Source organism: Oncorhynchus nerka, linkage group LG15 (genome assembly GCF_034236695.1).
Source record: "Oncorhynchus nerka isolate Pitt River linkage group LG15, Oner_Uvic_2.0, whole genome shotgun sequence".
NCBI classification, from domain to species: Eukaryota; Metazoa; Chordata; class Actinopteri; order Salmoniformes; family Salmonidae; genus Oncorhynchus; species Oncorhynchus nerka.
This window is the reverse complement of record NC_088410.1, coordinates 19,727,565-19,744,289: the sequence shown is the minus strand read 5'-3', so window position 1 is coordinate 19,744,289 and position 16,725 is coordinate 19,727,565. Positions and strand designations below refer to the sequence as shown.

The 16,725-nt window shown below is 43.5% G+C and overlaps 1 protein-coding gene, 1 long non-coding RNA gene and 2 other non-coding genes across 4 annotated transcripts; 1 reads left to right on the top strand and 3 right to left on the bottom strand.

Annotated features, from left to right (window-relative positions):
* Positions 1 to 703: 703 nt before the first annotated feature.
* LOC135559797 (uncharacterized) lies at positions 704 to 7,764 on the bottom strand. The gene is made up of 6 exons (XM_065000675.1): positions 7,532 to 7,764; positions 5,551 to 5,612; positions 2,611 to 2,699; positions 1,539 to 1,725; positions 1,377 to 1,455; positions 704 to 1,285 (listed from the first exon to the last, which is right to left on the bottom strand). Exons 1-6 carry the CDS (start codon positions 7,762 to 7,764, stop codon positions 1,129 to 1,131), a joined length of 807 nt encoding a protein of 268 aa, XP_064856747.1. The 3' UTR covers positions 704 to 1,128.
* Positions 7,765 to 7,821: 57 nt separating this feature from the next.
* Positions 7,822 to 9,038, top strand: LOC135559881 (uncharacterized). Its single transcript, XR_010458574.1, has 4 exons — positions 7,822 to 8,057; positions 8,229 to 8,275; positions 8,529 to 8,602; positions 8,956 to 9,038. It is a non-coding gene; the product is annotated as an uncharacterized LOC135559881 (long non-coding RNA).
* A 2,561-nt stretch (positions 9,039 to 11,599) lies between these two features.
* LOC135560652 (U6 spliceosomal RNA) lies at positions 11,600 to 11,706 on the bottom strand. The gene has a single exon (XR_010459151.1). It is a non-coding gene; the product is annotated as a U6 spliceosomal RNA (small nuclear RNA).
* Positions 11,707 to 14,529: 2,823 nt separating this feature from the next.
* LOC135560651 (U6 spliceosomal RNA) lies at positions 14,530 to 14,636 on the bottom strand. Its single transcript, XR_010459150.1, has one exon. It is a non-coding gene; the product is annotated as a U6 spliceosomal RNA (small nuclear RNA).
* Between the last annotated feature and the right edge of the window lie 2,089 nt (positions 14,637 to 16,725).

The following is a 16,725-nucleotide window of genomic DNA, read 5'->3' as shown; positions in this document are numbered from 1 at the left end:
AACCCATCCCAGGTACCTGTCGTCACACCCCCTGATGACACTGCACCAGCTGCCAGTCAGGACCCGGAGGATGATGTAAGTGCCTATCCACGTCCTAAACAGCTCACTCAAGTTTCTTTCCATTCATAACTATTAATGTGACTATTAATCCAACCCTTCCCCATGACTCTTCTATTTCCAGGAGAACATAGGACCTGATGGGGTTAGTGGATACCAGCACATGGTCCTCCTGGCCACTAGTCAGCCACTGCCACCTCCACCCAGTCTGTCTTCCACCTCCCTCCCTATAACGCCAGTCTTCCAAGACCTGCCCTCGACCTCCACTCCTCTTCCCCCTCCTGCTGGTGGACCAAAGGTCTCCAGAACCACCGAATGGAGGAGGAGGAAGAAGCTGGAGTCTGGCATTAAAGTCAGAGTGCACAAGCCATACGAAGGCTATAAGTGCTCTAAATGTGGCAAGCCTAAAACTTCTGAGTTTGGACACAGTATGTATGGTTCTGTGAGATTCTGTGCCACTACCTCTGGTGGCCAAACTGTGGAGGAGTGGCTGGCACTCATGAGGGCCCAGCATGGTGCTATAGCCAAGGCCAGTAAACTCTGACTGACTGGTGTGTACATTGTAAAGTAGTTTTTGTAAATATGTTCTTTGTTTTATTTACGACATTCATTGTTAATCTCTTGTACATTTAGCTCATTTAAAATCATCTTAACTTGTACTGTAGGGGACATTATGCTGGGTTGCTTCACACATGACATTCCCTGTGAAATAAATACATGGAATACAAGCACTTTCTCCCTTGAATTCATTTTGATTTATTGTCATACACTCTTAAAGTTCAACAAATAAAAAGACAAGCAAATCAGTCATCATTTTCTTAGTCAAACACAGAGTTGTAACGCACAAAAAAACAAATAGTGCTGGGAAACAAAAGGACCCACCTCCACACCTGACATGTAGCCGTCCATGGTGGCCTCCAGTTCTGAACAGGCGGTTCCCCAAAGGCGATTTTTTTTTTAAGTGTTCGTTCAAATAACATGTAACAATCAGGGTCCGGCCCCTACACTTACGTAGCCAATCAGGGTCCGGCCCCTACACTTACGTAGCCAATCAGGGTCCGGCCCCTACACTTACGTAGCCGCACTCTTGGGCCGGGTGTTACTGGCTGCGGCGGGCCTGACCACAGCAGCTACCCCCTCCTGGTCTCTGCGCTGAATGTAGTCAATCAAGGCGGCCATCGCACTCCCAGGATAACGGGGTGTCTGCGTCCTCAAGCTCCTGACATATCTGTGTGAGACACAGCAGAGGGACTGTTTCAGATGTAAAATGTTGCATAGAACACACTGAGATGAACATAGAAAACACAAAAACACATTACTTTATCCTGTCTGCACCCAGGTCCTGCAGTGAGTCCCACTTGTACTTCCTGATGCCAACAAGGGCCTTGTCCTCCTGGCCTGGAATCAGCACAGGAACCAATTAACTGTCAGAGCAAAAGAGTTCCATCTTACATACAATGAGAAGAATTAAACAAACTCACCTGGCTGGAAGGACAGGACTTTAGCTTCGTCGTACATCCGGTTGAACCTGACCATCTCAGTGAAGGCCGGATAGGCGCACGAGTAGCGAGTTAAGGCGTCCTCACAGGAGGGCCCTGAGCACCAGAAGCAGGGGGGGCCGTCAGCGTCCACTTTTACTGCCTGGGGTGTGGCCTTGAGGACCAACTCCTGTGAGGGTGTGAAACGGAACCTTGGATTTTTCATCTTAGGAGGCAAGAAAAAAAACTATTATCATGACTAATGGGTGCAGTTTACAAGTGACAGCATAACCATATTAGATACATATAAAGGAACGTATTTTTGCTTGATAGGTCTGCTAGGAGGAGGACAGCAGTGAGGGGGGGAGGGGGTATAGGACAATATCAGTGGTGTGGAGGGGGGTGCCGGGTTAGGTTGATTATTAGCTCATATGCAGTTAAATTCAGTTTAGTTAAAATCATAGAAAGCCACGTTTGCCCCAATGACAATCATGTTGTCACATATCATACAATGCATCCAACTACATACACTTCAAACGCATGCCATCAAAAAACGAAGAAAAATAGACAATTAAACAGTATACAATTCCAAGTTTGAGTTGATATAGATGTTAGCTAAGGTTTTATAGGGTTGTCAGCAGTCAAATAAACTTTTGCGTTTTTGTAAACCTTGTTTACAGTAGCTAGCGATCTACAGATGTTGTTAAATTACACAGTTCGGGTAGCTCCTGTAGTCAAACAATTCGGTTGGCTAGACGTGTTGTCATATTTCATCACATTTTACTAGTTGATTATTTTCATTTCTTTGCAATATATATACATAGGATATTATCCATTTCTGTCAGAAAAATATTTGATAGACAATGCTAACTTGCCTGCGCACAGCATGCAGCACACTATACTAGAACTACAGTAGCTAGAGATCTACAGACGTTGTTAAATTACACAGTTCGGGTAGCCTCTGTAGTAAAAAAAAATGCGGTTGGCTAGAGGTGTTAATGTCATATTTCATCACATTTATAGTCCTTGATGTGGATTTCTTTGCAAATTAAGCGAAATTACCACAGATACTCACCGGGTAGGTATGATCAAAACAATGGCTGCCGGAATATATTTTTTTTGTGGTCAAATTACGTTCCAGGACTTTCGGAGAGTGATGATTGGCTGAAAAACATTTGAAACAAACTAGACTTTTCATTGGTGGGTTTTTGCTCTCTTTCTCCAATTTGAAACAAGCTAAAGCTCTGATTGGAGGAGAGGACTAATGGGTATTTGGAACATTTGAAACATTTGAAACAGAGAAGAATGCGATGCAAATATTGCCCAAGGATATTGCCCATTCTTCTCTGTCGAAGGAGGAGGGGAAATGGGGGGTTTTGCTGGGTGAGAGGAGGAGTTGGCAGGGATGTGTCAACAATGCATATTAAGTAGCCATGTGCTTTGAGCACCAGGTCTAATATTTTTTTCCCATTATATCCCCCTCCTATAATTCCCTCCCCATCCCCTATATTTTTCCCACTATTTTCCCCTCCCACATTCCCCCCCTGATTTCTCTCCCCTAATTTCCCTCCTTATATTTCCCTACCCCTATTCTCCCCTGGCATATTTCCCTCCCTCTCCCCTATATTTTCCCCTCCCATATTTCATTTCCCTACCCCTATTTTCCCCTCCTATTTTCCTCCCCCCTATTCTCTTTCTACCTCCCCTATTGTCCCCTCACACCCCCTATTTTCCTCCTCCCCTATTTCCCTCTCTCATATTTCACTTCCCTCCCCTCCCCCCCCTGTATTTTTGCCACTATTTATCCCTCCCATATTTCACTTCCCTCCCCCTCCCCTGTATTTTTGCCACTATTTCCCCCTCCCATATTTCACTTCCCTCCCCTCCCCTCCCCTGTATTTTTGCCACTATTTACCCCTCCCATATTTCACTTCCTCCCCCTCCTCCTCCCCTGTATTTTTGCCACTATTTACCCCTCCCATATTTCACTTCCCTCCCCTCCCCTCCACTGTATTTTTGCCACTATTTACCCCTCCCATATTTCACTTCCCTCCCCTATTTCTCCCCTCCCTATTTTCCTCTCACTTATCCCCCCTATTTCACCACCCCTCCCCTGTTTTCCACCACCTTCCCCTCCCTATTTTCCTCTCACTTATGCCCCCCTATTTCACCACCCCCCCTGTTTTCCACCACCTTCCCCTCCCCTATTTCCCCCTCTTCTATTTTTCCCTTATCTTCCCCACCTCTACTTTCCTTCCCTCCCCTATTTCCCTTCCCCTCCCTATATTTTTCCCTCCCATTTCACTATTTTACCCTCACCTATTTCCCTTTTCTTCCCCACTATTTACACCTCCCATTTGACACTTCCCTACACCTATTTACCTCCTCCCCTAATTTCCCCTATTTCCCGACACTTTCCCCCACCCCTATATTTCTTCCACTATTTACCCCTCCCATATTTCCCTTTCCCTCCCCTATGTTTTTCCAACTTTTATCCCCTCCCTTCAGATCCCTCCTATTTCCCTCCTTATTTTCTCCTGTCCTAATTTCCCCCTCCCCCATATTTTTCCCTATTTTCCCCCTTTTTCCCGCCACTTTTCCCTCCCAAAATTCCTTTCCACTCCCCTCCCCTATTTCGACTCCCTTATTTTCCCCTCCCATATTTTCCTGTTCCCCATTTCCCCCTCTATTTTTCCCACTATTTTCCCCACCCCTATATTTCCCTTATTTGCCCCCTCCCCTATTTTCCTTCTCCCCTAATTTTCCCCTACTTTCCCCATCTTTTTCTCTCTCCCCATTTTTGTCTTCTATCCCTCCCTCTCCACTTTTCTCTCTGCCCTTTTCTCTCTCTCTCTCCCCTCAATCCCCCTTCCTCTCGCTCTCTCCCACTTTTTCTCTCTCCCCTTTTCTCTCTCCCCTCTCTCCCACTTTTTATCTCTCTCCCCTTTTCTCTCTCCCCTTTCACTCTTTCTCTCTGAGTTGTATCCCCTCTTCTCTCTAGTCTGAGTTGTGTCTCCTCTTCCCTCTAGTCTTCGTTGTATCCCCTCTTCCCTCTAGTCTGAGTTGTATCCCCTCTTCCCTCTAGTCTGAGTTGTATCCCTTCTTCCCTCTAGTCTGAGTTGTATCCCCTCTTCCCTCTAGTCTGAGATGTATATTGAGCCTTTACCACCCGTGATACCATAGTAGCGGTCAACCAACTGTTTCTAGGATATTGATTTAAATATTAAAAGATGTCTCCCTCCTCCTTCCCCCTTCATCTCCATCAACTCCACTCTTGATGGCAGAGGAGAGAGAGAGACCTAGAGAGAGAGACCTAGAAAGAGAGACCTATAGAGAAACAGAGAGCGAGAGAAATCTAGAGAGAGAGACATGGAGAGACAGAGAGACCTAGAGAGAGACCTAGAGAGCGAAACAGAGAGAGAGAGATCTAGGGGACAGAGAGAGAGAGACCTAGATAGAAAGAGATACTTAGAGAGAGAGAGAGAGAGTCCTAGAGAGAGAGAGAGAGAAAAAAATATATAGAAAGAAAAAAAGGGAGAGAGCAAGCAGAGAAAAGGAAGTGCAGAAGAGAGAGAGAGCCAGAAACACTGGTTGCATTTCTACATCTAAGTACTGCATATACCACATGATACCACATTGATACACTCAAGTTAACCTTAAATGAGTCCCCCTCTCCCTCCATCTCTCTTCCGTTCTCTCCAGTCCAAACACCCGATATCGGGGAAGTTTTAGACAAGAAAAACTAAGAAATATAAACGTTTAGAGTCCAAAGCTCTGACGATAGCTTCTGGTGTTCTTGTATGTAAAACCAATTGCATTTGGTTGTTGAATTAACAGCCTCTGCTCGCTCGCCTCTCGGTGTGCGGTCATTCGCCCTTGAGCCGGAGTGTTTTCAGCCGACCGTTTTCTCCCCATGGCAGTTAGAAATGCCTCTCGGTGTGCGGTCATTCGCCCTTGAGCCGGAGTGTTTTCAGCCGACCGTTTTCTCCCCATGGCAGTTAGAAATGCAACGGACCTGGACCCGTGCCCCCGGTATCACAAACAATGCAGATGGTGAGCTGCGCGCCATAGACACAGCTGGACACAGAGACAGAGAGACAGAGAGACACAAAGAGAGAAATAAATCATCTGATTTTTGCCGCATGGAATATCTTCTCTCCTGATAAAATCACGATTTGTGAAGACGTTTTCACTCAAGATAAATATTTTAAAAAGGACAAAGTTATTTGTGTCCCCTTCACACAACTGACACATTCAAAGCGGCATGTGTGACCCTACTGTGCCTTTGGCCAGCCCAGCAGCGCTGCGTGATTCTCAGAGGCGTGCGTGTCCTGTTTGTTCAAAACATTATGAACACCTACTCTTTCCATGCCATAGCCTGACCAGGTGAATGTTGGGGCTGCAAAGTAGCCTGGTTAGAGCGTTGGACTAGTAACCTGAAGGTTGCAAGTTCAACCCCCCGAGCTGACAAGGTACAAATCTGTCGTTCTGCCACTGAACAGGCAGTTAACCCACTGTTCCTAGGCCGTCATTGAAAATAAGAATTTGTTCTTAACTGACTTGCCTCGTTAAATAAAGGTTAAAAAAATACTCCCTTAAAAAATACTCTACTTCAGTGTAGATGAAGGGGAGGAGACAGGTTGAATAAGGATGTTTAAGTCTTGAGTAAATTGAGACATGGACTGTGTATGTGTGCCATTCAGAGGGTGAATGGGCAAGACAAAATATTTAAGTGCCTTTGAACAGGGTATGGTAGTAGGTGCCAGGCGCACCGGTTTGAATGTGTCAAGAACTGCAACGCTGCTGGATTTGTCACGCTCAACAGTTTCCCGTGTGTATTGTGCATGGCCCTCCACCCAAATGACATCCAGACAACTTGACACGACTGTCAAGTTTGTGTATATTCCATATGTTAACCAATACTTGAGAAGCGAATACAGTTGATTCACTTCATAACAAGAAGACTGTGAAAACTGTCTACACGGGTGTGTGTGACGCGTCTCTTCCTCCATTCAGATCCTATCGTGTTGACGATCGCTAGCTACGGTTTTTAACACTTTCCCCGCTAGTCAGGTTGGCCTAATGTTGCATTTCTTGCCTTTTTAAAAATTATTTATGGGGGGCATTTCATCAGTACATTGCATTTATGGAAAGCATGCATGCAAAGTTATGTAGCATTTGATGCATGTCAGATCCACATGGGTAAATTGTAAGATTCAAATAATACATAATTGCCATTATTGTAAAGTAATCTTGCATAATTTAAAAAGGGATTGAATACCTAGATAACAATGCAATACATTACAGACCCATATGCATGTGTGGATTGAAATGCAAGGGAAATATCATGATTTTCACATCATTAAACGAACACATGATAGATGTATTATATGATCAACACTGTTTCATTGCAGCCTGGTTGTAAAGTCTCTGTAATGTTACAAGGAGTGGAATGTTCGCTAAACAGACTACAGCCCAGACTAGTTCCATTCATTACATACGCACGATTTTCATAGCTTTGGGTGTCCAAAAGATAATGAGTTCACAACTTTCTCCAAATGCAGATAAATGCTGGCTTCTAGCTAACATCAAGTAAATTAGGTATCAGTGTTGTGCCGAAAATCCCCCTGCCAGAATACACCCCCGCCTTCTAATTTCCTTCATTTTGTGGCTTGAGTCAAATACTTTCGGTGACACACATCAGAGTCAAATAGTTTCTATAGAACAAACTTCATGCCAGAAAAGGCAACCGAAATGAATAATTAATGTATGTGTGTTATATTAAACATAGAGGAGGGAGTAAAATGTTGGCAAGCAATAAATATTTCAGGACGACTATGTCTGAATTATTATCCTTACACTTTCAAAAATACTAGTTGAATAAGACACGAGAGAGATGATGAATTATGGCAAAGAGATTTATTTATAGACTAATACAACAATCAGTAGCGGATTTAGGTACAGGCGACATGGGCAGCCGCCCAGGGGCATCTTGCCCGGGGCAACACGGTGCGGGGCGGGCGCTGAAGGGGGGGTTCCGCCCAGGGGCATCTTGCCCGGGGCAACACGGTGCGGGGCGGGCGCTGAAGGGGGGGTTCCGCCCAGGGGCATCTTGCCCGGGGCAACACGGTGCGGGGCGGGCGCTGAAGGGGGTTCCGCCCAGGGGCATCTTGCCCGGGGCAACACGGTGCGGGGCGGGCGCTGAAGGGGGGGTTCCGCCCAGGGGCATCTTGCCCGGGGCAACACGGTACCGGGCGGGCGCTGAAGGGGAGGTTCCGCCCAGAGCGCCATACAAGCTAGAACCGCCACATACACTTGAAACAAATAGCCAAACTGAAAACTGCAGACAAAAATGCTTTCTGCTACTAAGATCAGTGAAATGTAGGCTAAACTGACAGAGTGAAGAGCAGAAATGTCAGCTAGCAAGCAAGTCACAGTAACGAAGAACGCGAAGGGGGGATTCTGGGGGGAGATTTTCGACACAACACCTGTGCAGAAGCAAAGGCTACGTATGTATTACAGGTATAACATATACTTTATTTATAACATATACTTTATTTCACCGAAAATCCCTCATTTATTATAATTTATTGTTTTATGGTTATTTTGAGATTTGTTACACTACTTTCAAGAGTGAACTATTGTATTGTATTTATTTTCTACATGGTGTTAATGCTGTGAGGTCATCAACAGGAGTCATGCTTTTACTCCTCGGTTTGCTCAGAGCCTGATGAGGAGAGGTATGTGTTATGTTACGCTCCGCTCTTTTCAATGCACATGTAAGCAAATGTCCCAAAAAAGACAACCGAAAATTAGATCGTCATTGATTTAGTGTTGCGCTACTGTTTTTAGGAATATATATTAGTGTGAATGGGGATAATGTTTGATTGCAACTTTGCAAGGTTTGCCCAGCCACCGTTACCTTTGCGGGTCTCTCAGGTGCAGACAGCGTGAGTTTTCAGACAGGAATTCAGCACTTTTGTCTTTTATCAGGCTAATATAGTTGTGTATGGCAGTCCAGACGGCAGCATCAAGCTTGGCTTTGTATTTGTATCCATTCCATGCAGGTATGTTCTGAAATGTGACGATTTGATATGTAATGTTTAATGTGCTAATTAGTTAGCCGTTGTTAATTTTGTTACTTGTCTGGACATGTCAAAATGGCGTTGTTGCCTCATTAGTATACCTCAGGTACAATAGTACACTAAGAAATATTTAGCATTTATTAGCTAATTATTTCTGTACAACATTTATAAAATGAAATGAGTATTTTGAAAATATGAACATGTACATCTTGTACAATGCATTTTTAGTTGTTGACGTGAGTTAGCTCAGCGCGTGATGAAGAGAGGCTAATATAGTTGTGTTTGGGAGTCCAGACAGCAGCACCAACCTTTGTCTTGTATTTGTATCCCTTCAGTCACTAAAAGAGAGACAACCAGCAGAATTGTGTCCAGAGACTTGTCTTCCACCTACACATCACCAGAACACAACGCAGAAAGGTACAGTACTGTACCGTCCCTTTAACACGTGCATGATAGGGAGATTTGTAAGTCGCTCTGGATAAGAGCGTCTGCTAAATGACTTAAATGTAAATGTAAATGAGATGAGGCCAGAGGTTGCATTGCATTACAACTTCTCTCTTTTCCCCTCTCTTTCTCTCTTCCCTCTAACCTCTCTCTCTCTCTCCCTCCCTCCCATTTTCTCTGTTCCTCTTTTTCTCTCCCTCTTTCTTTTTCTCTTCTCTTCATTCCACTCCATTCATTCTCTTTTCTCTCTCTCCTTTCTCTCTCATTTCTCTCCCCTTTCTTTCTCTCTCCCCTCTTTCTTTCGCTTTCTCTCCTCTTTCTCTCTCTCTCTTCTCTCTCTTCTTTCTCTTTCTTTCTCTCTCTCCCCTTTCTTTCTCTCTCCTCTTTCTCTTTCTCTCTCTTCTTTCTCTCTCTCATTTTTCTCTCTTCTTTCTCTCTCTCATTTTTCTCTCTCCTTTCTCTCAAATTCATTTTTTTCCTAATTCAAGCTGCTTTATTGGTATGAAAAACATTGTGTCACTTTTGCCAAAGCAACAATGTATACAATATACATTGTAATACAATTATAAAAAGATAACAAATAGTAATATAAAATGGTGGCAAATGATAATACAACAGGAAATACAAAAATAACAAGGTAAGTCAGTAGTAGAAATATAATAAATAAAAATGGAAAATGAAACTAAAACTAACTTATAACTAAATAACTGATCTTCACCATTACATCAGTACTACAACTACCATCATCATTACTACTACTACTACTACCATCATTACTACTACTACTACTACCACCACCATCATTACTACTACTACTACTACTACTACCATCATCATTACTACTACTACTACCATCATTATTACTACTACTACTACTACTACTACCACCATCATTACCATCATCATTACTACTACTACTACTACTACCACCATCATTACTACTACTACCACCATCATTACTATCATCATTACCATCATCATTACTACTACTACTACTACTACTACCACCACCACCATCATTACTACTACTACTACTACTACCACCATCATTACTACTACTACCACCATCATTACCATCATCATTACTACTACTACTACTACTACCACCACCACCATCATTACTACTACTACTACCACCACCACCATCATTACTACTACTACTATTACTATTATTACTACTACTCATACCACCATCATCACTAAACTGCTATCATTACCCTACTACCCTACTACCACCACCACCATTACTACTACTACTACTACAACCACCACCATCACTACTACTACTACTACTACTACTACTACCACCACCACCATTACTACTACAACCACCACCACTACTACTACTACTACTACTACCATCATCACTAAACTGCTATCATTACCATCACCCTACTACTACTACTACCACCACCATCATTACTACTACTACCACCATCACTACTACTACAATCATCACTAAACTGCTATCATTATCATCACCCTACTACTACCACCACCATTACTACTACTACTACTACTACTCATACCACCATCATCACTAAACTGCTATCATTACCCTACTACTACCATCATCATTACTACTACTACCACCACCATTACTACTACTACTACTACTACTCATACCACCATCATCACTAAACTGCTATCATTACCCTACTACTACCACCATCATTACTACTACTACCACCATCATTACTACTACTACTACTACTACTACTACTACCATCATCATTACTACCACCACCACCATCATTACTACTACTACTACTACTACCATCATTACCACTACTACTACCTCCACCATCATTACTACTACTACTACTACTACCATCATTACCACTACTACTACCTCCATCATCATTACTACTACTACTACTACTACTGCTACCATCATTACCACTACTACTACCTCCATCATCATTACTACTACTACTACTACTACCACCACCATCATCATTACTACTACCACCATCATTACTACTACTACTACCATCATTACCACTACTACTACCTCCATCATCATTACTACTACTACTACCTCCATCATCATTACCACTACTACTACTACCACCATCATCATTACCACTACTACTACTACTACCACCACCAGCAAGAGCAACATCATTGATATATACAGAGAAGAGTCGGCCCAAGAATTGAACCCTGTGGCACCCCCATAGAGACTGCCAGGGGACCGGACAACATGCCCTCCGATTTGACACAAATCTGGTTAGCTTCTGGAGGTTCTTGAATGTGTTCTAAAATTAAAAATAATAGCGATACCGTATCACATTCGAGACACGAACAAAACATGTCTTCACTGCTACGCCATCTTGGGAAATGATCACTGTCAGTGATGACACCAATGGATGCAATAGCACTATGTGGCCACCAGATGGAGGTATTGGAACAAAATTAACATGAAGTCACTGCCATTATGGCACAATTTCCAATGGGATTTAAAAAAAAATCTTATGGGTAATACTAGGAGGAAGATGGATGTCCCCCCTTATATATAGGGGTAAAAGGGTTCAAAATAAGGAACGCTTCACGAATTTGCGTGTCATCCTTGCGCAGGGGCCATGCTAATCTTCTCTGTATCGTTCCAATTTTAGTATATGTGCTGCCGAAGCGAGCACAATACAGACATAGGAGAGGCCCTCATATATAGAGCACAATCCTCCTGACGTTTCGGGTCCTGGTTGCTGTCGAACAGACTTTCAGAGGCTCAAAAACCACCCATAGAAGGTTCCCACAGGATATTGTATAGACATGAAACTGGTAGGGATAATAATGGCTACCTTGTGTGTTGTAATCTTCTAACCTCTGCTTCAGAGTTGCAACGTATGCTGGGTGATATGCGAGTACACTGTCCCGTCTAGGACGTTGATAGGGTAGAACATAATGACGTAACAAAAGCCCTTGCACAAAACCCCACCCACTCACTGAAACCCGACACGCTCTGGGGCTGCATTCACTAAAGGTCCTCACGCATAAACGTAGCAGGAAATGTTGTGAAGCCTACGTCAAAAATACCCTAACATGGGGATTTTAAAATCGTGTACCTGACGTGAAAATGTGCTATTTGGTAAGAAAGAAAGTGATCAGTGATCAAATGCAAAAACTGCTGTTTTGTGACATTTTGACATTAGTTATAGATGTAGAGACATTTAATTGATTATTATAAGGAATTATTCTAGACTAAAATGTAGTGTAATAAGCTTTTGGACTCCTCCCCCTGCTGGTTTTAGTTGCTCTTCCCCTGGGCTTTGTTCCCCACCCTTCCCCCGCTCTCTGCAACATGGCCCGGCCAAAGATACTTATAACCAACTCCCCATTTAGTAGCGAGAGAAGCAGAACAGAGCAACACAGAAGAGTAGTAACAGAGAGGAGAGAGAACTAGAACGAGAGAAACAGCAGAGAGGAAAATGGTAAAGAGAGCGACAGAGAACTAGAGATTCATATGTGGCCTGGCTGTGGTTGGAAGGTGACTGTTTCAACTTCCATGTTGACACATTGCCAGTGTGGTTCAATAAGAGTTTTTAAAACTGGTGGTGGGGGGAGAGAGAGACAGAAGGGGGAGAGGGAGAATGAGAAAAGAGGAGGGAGACAAAATGGGGAGACAAAAAGAGAAAGAATGGGAGAGTGAGAGACAAAGGGAGGGAAAGAAAAAGGGGAGTGAGTGAGAAAAAGGGGGAGAATGATGAGAGAAAAGGGAGAGGAGAAAGAGAAAAATAGGGAGAGAAAGAGATAGAAGGGGGATGTCATTGGATTGGCTGACTGTTTATTTTATTTTTTATTTCACCTTTATTTCACCTTTATTTAACCAGGTAGGCTAGTTGAGAACAAGTTCTCATTTACAACTGCGACCTGGCCAAGATAAAGCATAGCAGCGTGAACAGACAACACAGAGTTACACATGGAGTAAACAATTAACAAGTCAATAACACAGTATAAAAAATAAAAAATAGTCTATATACATTGTGTGCAAAAGGCATGAGGAGGTAGGTGAATAATTACAATTTTGCAGATTAACACTGGAGTGATAAATGATCTAGATGGTCATGTGCAGGTAGAGATACTGGTGTGCAAAAGACCAGAAAAGTAAATAAATAAAAACAGTATTGGGATGATGTAGGTAAATTGGGTGGGCTATTACCGATGGACTATGTACAGCTGCAGCGATCGGTTAGCTGCTCAGATAGCAGATGTTTAAAGTTGGTGAGGGAGATAAAAGTCTCCAACTTCAGCGATTTTTGCAATTCGTTCCAGTCACAGGCAGCAGAGAACTGGAAGGAAAGGCGGCCAAATGAGGTGTTGGCTTTAGGGATGATCAGTGAGATACACCTGCTGGAGAGCGTGCTACAGGTGGGTGTTGCCATCGTGACCAGTGAACTGAGATAAGGCGGAGCTTTACCTAGCATGGACTTGTAGATGACCTGGAGCCAGTGGGTCTGGCGACGAATATGTAGCGAGGGCCAGCCGACTAGAGCATACAAGTCGCAGTGGTGGGTGGTATAAGGTGCTTTAGTAACAAAACGGATGGCACTGTGATAAACTGCATCCAGTTTGCTGAGTAGAGTATTGGAAGCTATTTTGTAGATGACATCGCCGAAGTCAAGGATCGGTAGGATAGTCAGTTTTACTAGGGTAAGTTTGGCGGCGTGAGTGAAGGAGGCTTTGTTGCGGAATAGAAAGCTGACTCTAGATTTGATTTTAGATTGGAGATGTTTGATATGAGTCTGGAAGGAGAGTTTACAGTCTAGCCAGACACCTAGGTACTTATAGATGTCCACATATTCTAGGTTCTAACCATCCAGGGTGGTAATGCTAGTCGGGCGTGCGGGTGCAGGCAGCGAACGGTTGAAAGGCATGCATTTGGTTTTACTAGCGTTTAAGAGCAGTTGGAGGCCACGGAAGGAGTGTTGTATGGCATTGAAGCTCGTTTGGAGGTTAGATAGCACAGTGTCCAAGGAAGGGCCAGAAGTATACAGAATGGTGTCGTCTGCGTAGAGGTGGATTAGGGAATCACCCGCAGCAAGAGCAACATCATTGATATATACAGAGAAAAGAGTCGGCCCAAGAATTGAACCCTGTGGCACCCCCATAGAGACTGCCAGAGGACCGGACAACATGCCCTCCGATTTGACACAAATCTGGTTAGCTTCTGGAGGTTATTGAATGTGTTCTCAAATAAAAAATAATAGCGATACCGTATCACATTCGAGACACGAACAAAACACGTCTTCACTGCTATGCCATCTTGGGAAATTATCACTGTTAGTGATGACACCAATGGATGCAATAGCACTATGTGGCCACCAGATGGAGGTATTGGAACAAAATTAACATGAAGTCACTGCCATTATGGCACAATTTCCAATGGGATTTAAAACATGTTCTTATGGTAATACTAGGAGGAAGATGGATGTCCCCCCCTTATATATAGGGGTAAAAGGGGTCAAAATAAGGAACGCTTCACGAATTTGCGTGTCATCCTTGCGCAGGGGCCATGCTAATCTTCTCTGTATCGTTCCAATTTTAGTATATGTGCTGCCGAAGCGAGCACAATACAGACATAGGAGAGGCCCTCATATATAGAGCACAACCCTCCTGACGTTTCGGATCCTGGTTGCGTTCAAACAGACCTTCAGAGGCTCAAAAACCACCCATAGAAGGTTCCCAAAGGATATTGTATAGGCATGAAACTGGTAGGGATAATAATGGCTACCTTGTCTGTTGTAATCTTCTAACCTCTGCTTCAGAGTTGCAACGTATGCTGGGTGATATGCGAGTACACTGTCCCGTCTAGGACGTTGATAGGGTAGAACATAATGACGTAACAAAAGCCCTCGCACAAAACCCCACCCACTCACTGAAACCCGACACGCTCTGGGGCTGCATTCACTAAAGGTCCTCACGCATAAACGTAGCAGGAAATGTTGTGAAGCCTACGTCAAAAATACCCTAACATGGGGGTTTTAAAATCGTGTACCTTACGTGAAAATGTGCTATTTGGTAAGAAAGAAAGTGATCAGTGATCAAATGCAAAAACTGCTGTTTTGTGACATTTTGACTTTAGTTATAGATGTAGAGACATTTAATTGATTATTATAAGGAATGATTCTAGACTAAAATGTAGTGTAATAAGCTTTTGGACTCCTCCCCCTGCTGGTTTTAGTTGCTCTTCCCCTGGTCTTTGTTCCCCACCCTTCCCCCGCTCTCTGCAACATGGCCCGGCCAAAGATACTTATAACCAACTCCCCATTTAGTAGCGAGAGAAGCAGAACAGAGCAACACAGAAGAGTAGTAACAGAGAGGAGAGAGAACTAGAACGAGAGAAACAGCAGAGAGGGAAATGTTAAAGAGAGCGACAGAGAACTAGAGATTCATATGTGGCCTGGCTGTGGTTGGAAGGTGACTGTTTCAACTTTCATGTTGACACATTGCCAGTGTGGTTCAATAAGAGTTTTTAAAACTGGTGGTGGGGGGGAAAAGAGACAGAAGGGGGAGAGGGAGAATGAGAAAAGGGGAGAGAGAACATGGGGAGACAAAAAGAGAAAGAAAGGGAGAGTGAGAGACAAAGGGAGCGAAAGAAAAAGGGGAGTGAGTGAGAAAAAGGGGGAGAATGATGAGAGAAAAGGGAGAGAAAGTGTGACAGAGAAAGAGATAGAAGGGGGATGTCATTGGATTGGCTGACTTTTTATTTTTTATTTCACCTTTATTTAACCAGGTAGGCTAGTTGAGAACAAGTTCTCATTTACAACTGCGACCTGGCCAAGATAAAGCATAGCAGCGTGAACAGACAACACAGAGTTACACATGGACTAAACAATTAACAAGTCAATAACACAGTATAAAAAATAAAAAATAGTCTATATACATTGTGTGCAAAAGGCATGAGGAGGTAGGTGAATAATTACAATTTTGCAGATTAACACTGGAGTGATAAATGATCTAGATGGTCATGTGCAGGTAGAGATACTGGTGTGCAAAAGAGCAGAAAAGTAAATAAATAAAAACAGTATTGGGATGATGTATGTAAATTGGGTGGGCTATTACCGATGGACTATGTACAGCTGCAGCGATCGGTTAGCTGCTCAGATAGCAGATGTTTAAAGTTGGTGAGGGAGATAAAAGTCTCCAACTTCAGCGATTTTTGCAATTCGTTCTAGTCACAGGCAGCAGAGAACTGGAAGGAAAGGCGGCCAAATTAGGTGTTGGCTTTAGGGATGATCAGTGAGATACACCTGCTGGAGCGCGTGCTACGGGTGGGTGTTGCCATCGTGACCAGTGAACTGAGATAAGGCGGAGCTTTACCTAGCATGGACTTGTAGATGACCTGGAGCCAGTGGGTCTGGCGACGAATATGTAGCGAGGGCCAGCCGACTAGACCATACAAGTCGCAGTGGTGGGTGGTATAAGGTGCTTTAGTAACAAAACGGATGGCACTGTGATAAACTGCATCCAATTTGCTGAGTAGAGTATTGGAAGCTATTTTGTAGATGACATCGCCAAAGTCAAGGATCGGTAGGATAGTCAGTTTTACTAGGGTAAGTTTGGCGGCGTGAGTGAAGGAGGCTTTGTTGCGGAATAGAAAGCCGACTCTAGATTTTATTTTAGATTGGAGATGTTTGATATGAGTCTGGAAGGAGAGT